General features: G+C 37.1%; 1 protein-coding gene across 1 annotated transcript in view; it reads right to left on the bottom strand.

Annotated features, from left to right (window-relative positions):
* Positions 1-2,798: 2,798 nt before the first annotated feature.
* Med13 (mediator complex subunit 13) overlaps positions 2,799-15,741 on the bottom strand; it is a 97,220-nt gene continuing 84,277 nt past the window's right edge. Inside the window, exons 27-30 of the mRNA XM_027426367.2 lie at positions 13,057-13,205; positions 11,586-11,759; positions 8,757-8,857; positions 2,799-6,786 (exon numbers count right to left, since the gene is read on the bottom strand). Coding sequence (XP_027282168.1) covers positions 6,654-6,786; positions 8,757-8,857; positions 11,586-11,759; positions 13,057-13,205 — 557 coding nt within the window. The 3' untranslated portion in view covers positions 2,799-6,653. The remainder of the gene's footprint in view (positions 6,787-8,756; positions 8,858-11,585; positions 11,760-13,056; positions 13,206-15,741) is intronic.

Raw genomic sequence — 15,741 nt, forward strand, 5'->3', positions numbered from 1 at the left:
GTATGTAGGTGTAGGGAGATACAGTAGCCCTGCCACAGGTAACCCGGACAAGTGTGCCAAAACATGCCCGTGAGGGCGGGGTGAGGGGAAGTCTAAGGTGACGTAGGATAGGTTCATTAAGGGGACTGTGGACAGGTGGACCCTCTCTTCTCTTCCCCTTCTGCTGGCCCTGGTCCCGGCTCCCTCCTCCTCACTTTGGCTTGCACTTGGCTGGTGTATCTGAATAAAGAAAACCTTAGCCTGATTGCCTGTTGAGTGGTCACCTAACATGTAGGAGCAAAATAAGGAAGTCTCTAGTTTTACCTATATAAAAGGACATTCTTGAATACAGTTCCATTGGGCCAATCTTAGAAACAAAACCACAAAACACTAATAAAAAAGTCTCCTTCTAGGGTGGGGAGATGGCTCAGTCAGGAATGGCTTGCCATACATGCATGAAGACCAGGAGTTCATATTAATATGACCCTGGAGGTCATATTAAAAAGCCAGGTGTAACAATGAACAATTTACCAGCACTGAGGAGGCATAGACAGGCAGAATGACAGGCTTGCTATGAGCACCAGATCCCAGAGAGAGAATGTGCCTCAAACAAAAGTGTGGACAGACAGTACCTAAGAAACAAGCTAGGTAGTGCTTGCTATGTACTCCACACAAATTTATTAGCCTGAACACACCCATACACATGTAACAACAAATCCACTTTCTTTTTTTCCCTCATATTGAATTTCTGTGTATACCTATAGGCAAGAGTTCTTTAATCTTTGGCATCAGATTGGTACCATTCCACATTATACATAGGAACACACCAAACACAGGGAGACTAATAGAATAGTGCCTCAGTAATACACATATTTGATAAAGTCTTTAAATAATAGTAAAAATAGAACTTTCATTATAAGCTAAAAAAATTTTCTTCTTACATTGCTAAAAACAAACAAAAAGGCCAGGTGATGGTGAGACCAAACCAAAACTTGGAAATCTTTTTTGTTTTCTTTCTTCGAAACAGGGTTTCTCTGTATAACGAGCCTGACTCACCAGGCGGGCCTAGAAAGAACAGAAATCCACCTATCCTGCTTCCCAAGTGCTGAGATTAAAGGCATGAGCCACCGTTGTCCAACAAGCCTGGTTTGTTAACCTATGTCAAAGTCCTAGTATTTGGGAGGGAAATAGGAGGGTCAGGAGTTCAGGATGACTCCTGGATACTTGTGCTACATGAAACCCATTCAAAAAATCTGAAACAAAGAGAAATAAAATACTGAGTAGAAAAAACTGCCAGAATATTACATTTACTATAGCAGTGAATGAATGTATTAATACTCCAAACAGAAAAATTACTCAGTTTGCCTCACCAATCTAACAAATACATCTGTGCACATAAACAGTGTGCTACTGATACCAAAGGTCTAGACAACTTCCATGAGTAAGTTATCTGCTCCTTGAAAATGTCGGCTATCTTCCCCACACTTTTAACTTTCTGTATTCATTCCTTCATAAGAACTCATGTGAAGAACTCTGCCGGGAAAATTTTCAAAAGAAAATTCTCAGGAAAGGAATGAACCACGATTGTTCAATTTAAGTCTTGGCTTGTAACAGACTCATGAATCACACAGGTCCAATATTGAAACTGTTTGCTACAGGTGAGCAACAGAGGTACCTCTCAATAACTAGGATCACTATTAAGTATCAATACCTTATTCATACAGAAAATGAAAGAAAATGAACATTTCCTTAGGCAAACTGCCCAGTCATTATTCTGAGACATTGTTATGTTGCTGGAGATCAAGCCCAGGGTCTCTTGCATACATTATTAGGCAAGCACTCTACCAATGACATATAATTTACAGTCCCCAAACACTGGTTTTGACTGATTCAGAGGAAAACTATGAGAATGAATAATTTCAGGTACAAAGTTTCAATGCCATTCACCTTCAAATACCTTATAGAAGTATTTGAAATTGTTGGCAGAAACCTTTTAAGTGACCACAATAATTGTGAGGTGTATCTTGGCTTAAATCTGAACCAAACATTTTATACCACTGCTTACAGGACTAAGACACAGGTATTTTTGACAGTGTTCATATTTTAATGTTTAATGTTTTTCCTTATGTGTCAAACATGATCACTCACACACACATTATATGATCACATTCTCTCTCTCTCCCTCTCCCTCTCCCTCTCTCTCTCTTTCTCTCTCTCTCTCTCACACACACACACACACACACACCCCACAGGATAGATCTAAGTATTACTATTTCAAGATAACTGTTTTGGATAAATAATTAACCACCAATTAATCAGAAAAAAAATGAGCTGGTGCACATAGGCGGCGCACATATTTATCATAAATACTGGACATCTGGAGAATTAACATTCCCTTCAAAAAAAAAATACTTCTTTAATTCCAGCACTTAGAAAGTATAAGCGCCAGGCAGTGGTGGCACACGCCTTTAAATCCCAGCACTCAGGAGGCAGAGGCAGGCGGATCTCTATGAGTCGGAGACCAACCTGGTATACAAGAGCTAGTTCCAGGACAGTCTTCAAAGCCACAGAGAAACCTTGTCTCGAAAAACCCCAAAACAAAAACAAAAAACAAAACGAAACAAAAACCAAAAAAACTGAGCAGAAGCAAGGAAATCTCAGAGTTCAAGACCAACCTGGTCTATACAGCAAGACTGTGCCCTAAAACTTACCAAGAGAAGAGAGCTCCTTCTCTTGGTAAGTGACACAAAATAATACTTCTCCTAATTATGGAAAATTTTTTAAGATGGAAATATTTTCAACAGAAAGAGACACCACAATGAAGGCTTCATGAATAATTTATTCCATTTGAAGTTTTGTTTTTTTTTTGTTTTTTTTTTTTAAAAAGTATAAACTTTTTCATTTCCTCAATCACAATTTGTACAACTCAGTGTTATGGCATTCGGCAGCAATAGTGTTTGTTCCTTATTCTTTTTCAAAAATTTTGTCACGTTAAAAAGAAAAGCAATTGGACCATATTAAATGTCACTGCTAAACAACAACTTAAAAACGCCCCTTCATAAAGTGACCAAGCTATTCTGAGAGGGTTGATGCTGACATGTCCAGTAATGATGTTACAATTTGTAGTTTAAACTCAGTAACTTTAAGGTCCACAAATCCAGTTTAATTTAAAAACTAAAGCTATTTTAAAACTTCAAGAATATCTCAACCTGAGGAGTATTTTAGGTCCCAAATCCAGTTTTTAAATTTATACTCCACAAAAGAGAGAAAAAGAGAGAAAATGAATGAATACATATATAAAATTTAAACCACAGTTCTGGGCCCATTAATACACTAAGAGATACGAAAAGGTAAGATTTTCCCACTGATTTGGAGAGACTGGGACAAAATAAAAATGTTTGTTAAACTCATCTTTTCTTAATTTTAAATTAAAATATTAAGAGGAAACCCAGACCAAAATGTCAGTCAAGCAACATTGAATGTCTCAATAAACTAATATGCAATGCCACAGTGGGTAGGAGCAGATTCTATGATGCAATAGCATTTAAAGACTCTCTTTTAACCTATTCAATCTGAACATTTGAAATAATGCAACATAATATTTTGATATTACAGTAATAACATAGTGCTTGATTAAAGATCTGCAAATCTTTGTAGTAACACATTAAGTTAAAAAATTACCTCAGAAGGTAAATATGAAGACAAAAGAGAATATTTGAATACAGTAATCTGTGCCATACTGACAATTGAGGACGAATACAGCTGAGGATAGTCTAAGTAGTAAGAGCTTATTTTAGTGGTTTAAGAAAAGTTTAGAAATATTTAAAAATTACAAGCTATTTTAAAATTTAAGGATTACATATAAGTACACTTGGTGGCCTTCTGGCCAAACAATAAGGTGTACAGAAATGTATTCATACAGTGTTAATTCACAGTCCTGATAACTGAATGGCTTGCATAAGAAAGGTATGGCTAGATGTTTCAGACTGGCTGGAAGCAGACATTATATAACTAATCTTCAAAAATGCTAAAATACTGAACTTTCACCTGCTTCATAATGGATAACTGCACACAAAACAGGCATTAGCATTGAAATAAGGAAGTCAAGGTTTGGGAACTCACTGGGAGAAAGTGTACAATTTTGCTTACCTACTCAAATAAAACAAGTACCCATACTTGTCTGTGACAGTACATTAAAAAGTTAGATCTATCATCCTTCACAAAAGGCTTCATTTCTTCTTCTAATGGCTATTTCATAACTTCCTATTTGGGCAAGAACTGATGTGTGGAGAGGAAAAAAAAAAAAACTTATGAATAAATCCTATATATTTGGGACTAGTTCCTGATTGCCAGGTAAGAAGAATTGTATGCAAGGTCCCTGCTATGGCTACATGAAAGAAACTGCTAGGGAATACTCTTGCTAAATCTATCCTCAAATTGAGGTGTGGTTATTATAGGTTAGTAATTTTAAACTGGGATTATAGTCTTTTATTTTCTTGAATCATTATTGAGCTAAGAAAATAACAAAGATAGTTTTTAATAGAAATTCCAAATAAGCATCTTTTACCTCAAATCTTAAGGTCCCCCCACCAAGAAAAATACAGAACAAAGTATGTCAACATAATCTGTCGTGGTGTTAGCATATTTTAAAAACAGAAATGTGATCTTCAAATTTATTATCAAAATATGCTCAACCATTTGGATCACTATTATAGATACTGAAGGAGTAATTTGAAAACTTGTTACTAATTGTGTTGCTTTATAGAAAAACAGGATTTGATAATGTTTTATTTACCCAATTTAAAGATACACTGTAAGAAAATGGTTTTTAGGCAAAGTAACATTAAATGTATACTATTTACAAAACAGGCTTCAGTTTGTTTTTTTTTTTTAAAAAAGAACAAAACATATTATTGAGTTTTGTAAATTCAACTGATTTTGTCCTTGTCAACAGTTAATATATAAGTAAGAATTTTGAAAGACTGCTTCCAAGAAAGATAGGTAGACTTGGCGACTGTGAATTCAAGTCAGCAATGCAGGCAGGAGACTAACGGGGCTCTTGTGAGCAGCACTGTAGAAGAATTGTTTCAGGGGTAAAGCCTGCATAAAAGCAGTTATCTTGGCATGTGCAAACAAGAAGGGGGGAAAGTTGTATTGAGGAAGGGGTGAATTAAAGTCCCTAAAATTCAAGTCCCTTCTTTAGGGAGGTGAGAACCTCCTTGGCATACGCCCTACCTTAATTTGAGCTGTGTCATAGAAAAGTACAGACTCTGGTGTTTGGGACTGCCATCTCCAAACCAAGAAAATTCAATAAATAAAAAAGTCAAAGGGAAACAGTTTAGAAAATGGTTCTTTCACTAGTGGAACAGAGTCTGAATACCAGAATTCACTGAGGATCTATTTACACCACAGTTTGATTGCACACACACTCACACTTTCACACCCATTCTTATGCATACTCTCACACACATTCCCAATCTTTAATTTAAAAAAAAAAAAAAGGAAAACAATCAAGAGTGACTGCTCTTAAAATAATTTGTAAAATGCCTAGAGCTGGGCTAAATTTCAACCTTATAACAGATCCTGCAGATAAATTTCATAATTAGTAATATCCCCATGCCTAAATGTGCCACTGTGAAAACTAAAAAAAAAAATTTAAGTATGTAACATTAAACACCAAAATTAGTTTAAGCATTCAGTAGCAAATTTTTTTTTTTTTTTGTAAAACTAAGTTTCTTTCACTGGAAATGGCCTGAAATATTAGTCATAGCCCTAAACCATAGTACAAAATATAACTGAAGAATTCTCATTTTATTCTAAGTTAATCCACCTAACAATATCACATATGTATATTGCCATCATGTTAATCTGCAAAGGTGTGATATATAAAATGCTGTAAGACCAGGTACCTTTTCAATTTATAAACACAGTGAACTTCATTACTGTACATGTACTCTGCAACTACAGCTTAGCTGTAAATCTTCCACACACAATGGTATGGACATTATTTCCCCTCTATCCCTGTTAAACTGTACATTGAGACAATACAAATTTACTGTCCAACCCACCCCCTTACAAAAAAATAATACTCTAAAAGCAACCCTACAGCAACTTTTTAATTAAGACGATTACATATATTTTAGACCAATTGCTTTAAAGCAAGAAGGCAGTATAAACCTTCTAGGAAAATTTTTATAAAAGAGGTTAAGAAATATAAGACAATTTATACATTTAAAAACTTACAATAAATAAGAGATGCAGGCATTTTTGAATACTAGATACTATATCCAATACAAGAACATCTTGATGTTCTAAAGCCATATGTTGAAATTCATTGTTCCTCATGTTTCCTCTCCATGCTTTAATATTCTTTAACATGAATGGGTACTATGGCTCATTACTTTTCACAAATACTGTGACTGGAAAAAAAAGGTTAATTTTTGCTACGAAAATGTTATAATACGTTTTGAATAATCAGTCATCATCCTAAAGAGCTCAGTATAGTCAATGAAAAATAGGGTTATAGCCCCACCCCCCAAGTCAAAACAATATTTGTTGAAGTAATAAGAATTAGACCCCATCACAAATGACTTCCACTGAGAACTGTAACTTAATCCTGCAGCAAAATATCTTTTCTTCCTGTTCTTCCCTTGCGAAACTCCATCAAACGAAGATTACAGCATATTCATGATAAAGTTATATAACTGATTCAGCACCACGAAATGAATTGGGAGACACGAGCGTCTGTCCTGGATTGCAGGGTCACAGGTTAGCCACGAGAGTGCATTGTACTGTTCCAAAACAAACCTGAAAAGCAAATAAACTGTGTAAACCAATCTTTTTCAGCAAAGGCTCTGGCAGCAGTTTTGAGATTCCAAGTGCAAGGGTATGTGCATGACCAAGATGCTCTTGGGCATATGGCTCTGGCCTCAAACTCACTACAAGGTCCAAGCTGGCTTTAAACTCATGGTCCTTCTGCCTCTGTGACTACATCATTACCACAACCACAGAAACTCATCATTTTTTGCTAAGAATTTCACACCATAACCCAGGCTAGCCGCAATCTCGTGACAAGCCTTTTGCTTTGGCTTCCTGAGTGGCATCATGCCTGGCTAAAGTCACTTTATTTGTTGTTTTGTTCCATCTCATGTTTTATTGTTTGTTTTGTATTTTAAGCTGGGCTAGTCTCAAACTTGTAATGGTTCACCTATCCTATCCTCCCAAATCCAGAGATTATAGGTATGAACCAGCAAATACAGATAAAGTTATCTCTTAAAAAAGAGTAGTAAAGCCAGATTTAGGAGCACATGCCTTTAATCCTGGCACCCAAAAGATAAGGCTGGTGATTCTCTGTCCACAGCCAGCCATGCTATTGAGTTCTAGGCCCATCAGAACTGCCTCAAAAAACAAAAACAATGACAATAAGCCGAGTGCAGTGGTGAAGCAGGCAGAGTTCTGTGAGTTCAGGAACAGCCTGGTCCCAGGCAGCCCACAGCAACACGGTGAGACCCTGTCAGATCTAACTAGATAGATAGATAGATAGATAGATAGATAGATAGATAGATAGATAGAATAATAGATAAGGAATAGAGAGACATAACTAAATTTACCACATTTGAAACTACCCTAGGAAACATAGACCCTTTCTCAAAAATTGAGGAGGAAAAAAAAGATAATTTATTCACGCCAGGCAGTGGTCAGGAGGCAGAGGCAGGCGGATCTCTGTTGCAGGGCAGCCTGTACTACCTAGAGAAACCCTGTCTCAAAAAACAAAAACAAAACAAACAAAAAAATTCATGTTAGAAAAAAACTCTGGGAGTTGAAGAGATAGCTTAGCAATCGGTTGTTCCAGAGGACATAGGTTCAATATCCAACACCCACATGGTGACTCACAATTGTCTGTAACTCCAGTTCCAGGGGACCCGACGCCCATTATAAAACACAACACACATTAAAAAGAAAAAAAGAGAATAAAGAAGAAAAAGAAAAGAAAAAGACACTCATTCTCAGTAATTTAACAGGGTTAGGGCTTAAGAGCTCCAACTTAGAGTAATTTAACAGGGCTCAGTGCTCAGAGCAATGACTGCTCTTCCAGAGGACCAGAATTCAATTCCCAGCACCCACATGGCTGCCAACATGTCTGTAACCCCAGTTCCAGGGGGTCTCATGACCCCTTCTGGCCTCCATTGGCACTGCATGTACACGGTGCACAGACATGCATGCAGGCAAAACACTAAAAAAAAAATAAAACAAGAGTTCGAGGCCAGCCTGGTCTCCAGAGTGAGTGCCAGGATAGGCTCCAAAGCTACACAGAGAAAACCTGTCTCAAAACACACACACATACACACACACACACACACACACACACACACACACACACACACAAAATTTTTTTTTGGAGACAGGGTTTCTCTGTGGCTTTGGAGGCTGTCCTGGCATTAGCTCTTGTAGACCAGAGACCAGGCTGGTCTCGAACTCACAGAGATCTGCCTGCCTCTGCCAAAAAAAAAAAAAAATTTAAGACATAATAATTCAATGCAGTTTAACTCAGGGATAGAGCAATTTGCCTAGCATGCACAAGGCCCTCAAGTTTAATCTACATCATGGATAAAAAAAAAAAAAAAAAAACTTAAATCCCAAACACAGTCATCTAGAAGAATTATTATCCAGGGATTCAAAACTAGAGAGCTGTAAACTCTTACCAGAGAAAAGGATACTTAAACATTCTATTTTACTCAAATTGAAACAGAGAACACTTAATGTTACAAGTGCTGTACCTGAGGACATCTGAAGTCTGATTTGAGTCAAGTGGGTGGGAGTGTTTACTGTGAAGCAGTTCGTCAGATTGCACTGAAGGCACGTGGAGGTGCAAAGAGGCCTAAAAAGGTAAGGTAATCAGTCAGCCATGAAGGAAATCAGTTATTTAGTTTCAATGTGCTCTTCCAGTGTATTGTCCTTGATGGAACTGATCTTATGACAGTGTTAGCAGTGGGCGCTACCATAAAAATTCAAGGTTTTGATGGGAAATTTAAGGTGCAAAACTTATTTGTATCTCTCTACTGATCTGTGTTTTCGTACCATATAACAATCCAAAAATAGGAAGTAAATGAATAAATGAATAAATGAACAAATAAATAAATAAATAAATACTTCCCAGTTTCTTCTAATTTGCCCAAGTGTATAAAGCAAATAATGAAGGAAACACTGAACTGTCAGGCCTGAGTTACCCTGCCCCTGGATTATACAGACTTTAGACTATGCAGCTATACTTGGATCCTAAGCACTAAAAAGTCATCAAGGGAGTAATCCTGCACAATATTTTACTTAGAAAGCTGTAACTTTAATTAATAAAGCTGCCTCTGGATGAACACTTAACAGTCAAAACGATGCGCACATGCCTGCTCACCCATACATTTCTTAATAGAGGCCTATAAACAACTGCACACACATTTAGGCCTAGCAGTGAGTAGTAGGCAGAAGGAATGTGCTACTATTCTGCACATTCAATTAAGTAAAATGAATCACCTAGTGTGAGTGTATAACAGTATTAGCACTATGACAAAGTTGGTGGTACTACCACAGACAAGCCTTCACAAAGCTTCTGACACTTTATGAAGATGCTTCTTTATAACCTGTGTTCTTCATCAGCACTGCATACATGTATAAGCTCTCAAATAGTATACTCAGAAATGTAACCAAAATATGTATATTTGAACTATCTGTATGTTCTTGATTAATGAATAAGTAAGTCTTACTTGGCAGATCATTACAAACTAAATGAATACTGACTAAATTATTGTGATAAAAATATTTTTAACCATCTAGAATCCACCAATTTCTCAAGCACAGAGAAATACACCAAGTGGTTTTATTGGCTACAGTACGGAATTAAAATGGGATACATAAAAAACATAAAAGGTTAAGTTATGCCTTACCTGTGATTCAGAACCAGAAGTCCTAATCTTGTTACACTGTATCTGAGGGTGAATGCTCACATTACACTATCCTCTCTGCAAACAAATATTGAGTAGAAAAGAATCTGGATAGTCCCTTGGACTTTTCATAGAAGTGTTTACTAAACAAAAGTGTGCCCTGAAACACTAAGGTCATCAACTACAAATAGGTATACTAAGTGTGGAAACTGCTAGATAAGCAAGGTTATTTGCTTGTTTTTACAACTGTAGTGTGCACACAGGCCCTGGGACTACAGTGGGGTGAGGGAGACAGCATGTGCAGCACAGCACTTCCCAGAGCACCAAGGAACACTCTGTTTAGTTGAGGCTCCACAGACTACTACTCTGCAGAAAACCCCTTAAAGACGTTCATGTAATAATAGGATAGACCAATGAACATCTGGAGGAGGAAAAAAGTCACAGAATGAACTTTCTATTAATAGGCAATTCAAGGGCAGGGATAGCTCAAAGTATTTGCCTGGCATTCAAGGGGTGTGTGTTTGGGTGGGGTGGGGAGATATACATTATCAGCTATTGTAATCTTTATGAATGTATTTATAGAAGTTCATTGTTTAATCTCAAATGGCATTCACATAATGGAATATAGGCCTAGGGTATCAAGATTTAACTGCATAAAAGATCCAAGAAATCTATATGCTCAGAAACTACTAAAACATAATCTCAAGAAATGGAAGCATACAATCTGACCTGAAATGTAAAGAGCCCACTTACAGTGGTTTTACATTGTGTGAGTTAGATATTCATTTACTAGTTCTGAGCAATAATAGCAATGGTAACAACTGCAGAGAGCTTTGATATGTCATTTTACTTTACCATCTTATAACTCAGATTATAAGATGAATATTGAAACAATAAATTTTTATAGGTCTGAGAATCTCACTTCTTAAAAACTCCGCACCAGTTTTTTGTTTGTTTTATGTCACTGGCTCACCTGTGTAAACAGGCTGGCCTCCAATTCCTAGGGAATCTTCTTGTCTCTGCCTCCCAAGTGCTAAGATAGTAAGTCACAATGCCCAACCTACTCACTAGCTGTTTTCTTGTTTTACAGACAGGGGTCTCACTATGCAGCTCTGGCTCCTGGGTGCTGGGATTAAAGGCGTGTGTTATCACACCCATCCTACTTCAACAGTAATTTATACAAAGGAAACATTTAAGAGTAGGTACATTAAAACAAATCAAGTATTACAAAGATTGCTAAATTTTTTAATTCTCGAAATAATGAAATGTAATAGGAGCGCAGTATGATTCCCAAATAACATAATTATCACTAAAATATCCAGGTTTTACTCTTGATGTCTACTACAAATTTATGACCTTAGATGGGTGAGTTTCCTGAAATCATGTTCAGCTGCAGAATAAAACTAGAGACACTGTAATATTTCTCAGCTCTAAATTTCTACATTTGCAATAGAAAATATGACTTAAAAGCAAGAGTTCCAGAAGTCTGACTTAAGCATAATATTTAAACTTAATATGAATTTTATAATTACATTTCATATTAAATAATTCTTTTTATGGCACCATCTACAGGATTACATACAATATATTTAAGAACTTGGAATTCAGATGGGCTATAGAACTTTAAAACTATCAATCAGGATAAGTTAGGAATTGCCACAAAAATAGTAATACCTTAAGAAAAAGGGGACATTGATATTGTGCTTGAGGACATGCTGACCAGAACCAGTCAGGTAATGGACCCGCTTTGGCAGTTGATACAAAGTATCCAAGGGCCAATGGTTGTTGAAGAATATTAGTTACTTCATCATGAGATTCTGTTGAAAGTAGCCTATCAGTACCTTGACCCTTAAAAAGACAACAGTATTAGTTCATTTAATATATCCAGATGGCAAACATGAATACAACAAATAATCTCACATTATTACTTCAATAAACCACATGAAATAGTAAAAATTAAATGGTTACATATTCAGTTAGACTCTACATTACTACTAAGCCTAACCTGGTGGCAGGCCAATTATCTCTACCACTCAGAGGCTGAAGCAGGAGAACAAAAGAAGTTTCAAGGCCTGCTTGGGCTAAAGTAAGTTCAAGGCTAGCCTGAACAACGTATCTAAACCATCTCAAAATTTGAGAGCTGAGAATGTGGGTCCACAGCAGCACACTTGTCAAGCATGTCTAAATTCAAATCTAAGTTTAATAACTAATTAATGTAATAATACCATAAAAACAGTGTATTATGAAACAGCAAAACAAAGTATGTCTAAGGTCAAGTTGAATACAAAATACAAACCATTCATTATAACTGGTATTTATTTCCTAGTAGTTCCTCAACTAATTCCTCAACCCCAATTCAAAAGACAAATTCAATTTGCTTTGTTCACCCTAAACTGTCTATACAATGATATTAATTTCAACGGTGTATTGGGAGGCATTATAGCAATATGGACTATTGTTCATTACCTTTGGATTGGAAAACAAATTTCTCAGCATTTATTTTAAGAAAATAGATAAAAAGAAATTGATTCAAGCCGGGCGTTGGTGGTGCATGCCTTTTATCCCAGCACGAGGGAGGCAGAGGCAGGCAGATCTCTCTGAGTTCGAGGCCAGCCTGGTCTCCAGAGTGAGTGCCAGGATAGGCTCCAAAGCTACACAGAGAAACCCTGTGTCAAAAAAAAAAAAAACCCTAAGCACCAGTAATCCTACTACTGTGATAAGTCAGTAAAAACTGACTTATCATTGTAAAATTCATTGAGAATTTTACATAATGTGTTTTCATCATAGGATTACTGGTACTTTTAATGTTAGGGGAAAAAAAGAAAAAAAAGAACCAGACATATTGGTGCAATCCCTGCACAGTGGAGGCTCAAACCCCAAAAATAAGCAAACAAGAGAGGCCATGGGCAGGGTATGCTTGTGAAATAGATGTAGGAAGATCACTGCATCGTCGTGTCCCCCTCCACCCCACCCCAACCCGCCACGGCACAGAAAAAAGGATTAATAGCTAAATAAAAGTGCATGAGCTTAGCTGATCTCAGCAAATCCTAATTTCAAAGGGGAAAATGGTGTTCTAGTTGATATAATAATCCCTGGATGGATAGATGGCATTTACATACACTGAAACTTTTTGTAACGGAATTACCTTGCCAGCATCACCTCCATGGGGGTAATGAGAACCTGGAGAATGTACAGGAGATGCAGTTGGAGATGCAGGAAGGATACTAATGATATCAGGATCAAGATCATCTCCTGTGTCTAATAAATCAAAGATACCCATTCCATCTGCTCCATCTGTAAAGCGGAAAGAAATTAATATTCAATTTTTGTGCACAATGATCATTCACAATAAAGTATTAAAATAAATTTTAACTAAAATAGGACTGGCAAGGCATGATGGCATATGCCTGTAATCCCACCACTCAGAAGGTTGAGTGATGAGGACTATGAGTTTAAGGCCAGCCTTGGCTAAACAAGCAGGGAGAGCCTGTCTCAAAACAACAGCAGCTGGGATATGTTGATGCAGGCCTTTAATCTCAACACTTAGAGGCAGTGGCATGAAGATTTCTGTAGGCACCAGATGTGGTGGTGCACACCTTTCATTCCAGCACTCGGGAGGCAGAGGCAAGTGGATCTCTGAGTTTGAGGCCAGCCTGGTCTACAGAGCAAGTTCCAGGACAGCCAAAGATACACAGAGAAACCCTGTCTCAAAAATTTAGGGGAGAAAAATGTTAGGAAGATTTCTGTGAGCTCCAGGCTAGGCAGTGCTACTCGTAGTGATACTCCGTTTCATAAAACAAAGCCAACCAAAAAACATCTTAAAGTAAAATGGATTAATATAACCAACATCACCTGTCTGACAGTCATATAAAGGATTTTGCAGCACTGATCAATTTAAAGAGACCTACAAAGAGATTATTCAGGACTTTCCAATGGACCCTGTAATCCTAGGGATCCTTTTCTTCTTACTTAAATGAGATGCCACTTATTAAACCATGTGTCACACAAGTAACAGGTAAGCACTAGACCACTGAATTAACCCCAGCTCCAGGAGTCCTGATAGGAAGGACAGAGTAGAGTGGGAGGCAGTAAAGGAACTACTGCTGTCATTCAAAATGGAGAGAAAGAGCAGAAGCCAAAAAATACATGCTTTGTTCTCTTTGTACAAAATAGTCTCTAGAAAGCTGATAAAGGCAAGGAAGCAGATTTATCTAAGACTCTAGAAAGAATCAGCCCTAAGACAGCTTGACTTAAACCACCGAGAATGATTTTGAGCATTATAGCAAACTCATATTCCTTTAAACCACTAAGTATATAATAATGTTATAGAAACAATGGATAACAAAACCAAAATAAATCAAGAAATGTAAATGTGTTTTAAACAGTACTATTCATTACTAAGTAATAAATACACAAGTTATTACATAATAAAATAAAGAGATAAAATGTACCAGGCTGTGGTGGTACAAGCTTTTAATCCCAGCACTCAGGAGGCAGAAGCAGGTAATCTCTGAGTTTGAGGCCAGTGCGGCCTCCAGGACAGCCAGGACTACACAGTAAAACCGAACCTCAAGAGGGGAGAGAGGAGAGAGGAGAGAAGAGAGAAGAGATAGGCAGACAGATGGAGAATAAAATTTATGTGTATCTTTGAAGATTTACCATTTTCAAAAGCAGTTCAGAGTAACAATAAACACTATTTTTTTTCTCTTCTATTAAACTACAACCTAAAAGGTTCACCAAGTTACATCTCTATTCTAGCAGTTTATGCAAAACATTATATGAGCAAAAACATATAAAGGACTACAAATATAGCTCAGTGGTAGAAACAGCTTGTCTAGCATGCAAAAAGCCCTAGGTTTAATCTCGAAGGAAGGGGAAGGAAGGAAGGAAGGAAGGAAGGAAGGAAGGAAGGAAGGAAGGAAGGAAGGAAGGAAGGAAGGAAGGAAGGAAGGAAGGAAGGGGAGGAAGGGGAGGAAGGGGAGGAAGGGAGGGAACACTGTGGGTATGGGTATATGGAGAAGATACACACACACACACACACACACACACACACACACACACACGAGTGGTAAAGTTTATGTACAAGTGACTCTAAAACACAACATAAATATACAAAAATTTTATGATCAATGATAACCCTCAAAATAAAATTTACAGCATTCATGTCAATGACCAATTCTGATAAAATAATGCAAAATGGTGCAGCCATTTCCTGGAGCCACTTTAACAAATTACCATGCACTTATGGAATAAGTTTATTTTGGAATAAAATAAACATTTTTTCGTGTACGTCTCGGAATCAAAATTCTCAATAATCTGTTTCCTTGTCTTTTCCAGTGACTTGAACTATATGCCTTGGCTCGAAGCCTTCTCTTTAACTTTGCATCCTTTTGTTCCATCAAACAGCTTGTTCCTATTGGGTATATATTCAGCTTTTTCTTTGCTTCCTTGTTATATGATATATTTTATTGCTATTAAGTCCCATCTGCATAGTTTATTATAAATAAACTTTCTATCTCAATAGACTTACTACATCTGCAAAACTCTTTTTCTTACTAAGGTAAATGTCAGGGCATGCTATTCACAGTACTGAAACTGTCAATATTAAAAAAAAAAAAAAAAAAAAAAAAAAGCAGCAGCAGCAGCAGCCCTGGAGTCCAGGTACAGTGAGTGGTATGTACCTGTAGTCCCAACTACTTGGGAGACTGACGAAGGAGGGTGGCTTAAGTGTGGGAATTCTATGCTAACCTGAGGAGCACAGCAAGACCCTGTCTCAAAAATATTTTTTAAAGAAACAACAACAAACAGCCAGAGTCATACATACATGCCT

The sequence above is a fragment of the Cricetulus griseus genome, chromosome 7, assembly GCF_003668045.3.
Source record: "Cricetulus griseus strain 17A/GY chromosome 7, alternate assembly CriGri-PICRH-1.0, whole genome shotgun sequence".
Classification (NCBI taxonomy): domain Eukaryota; kingdom Metazoa; phylum Chordata; class Mammalia; order Rodentia; family Cricetidae; genus Cricetulus; species Cricetulus griseus.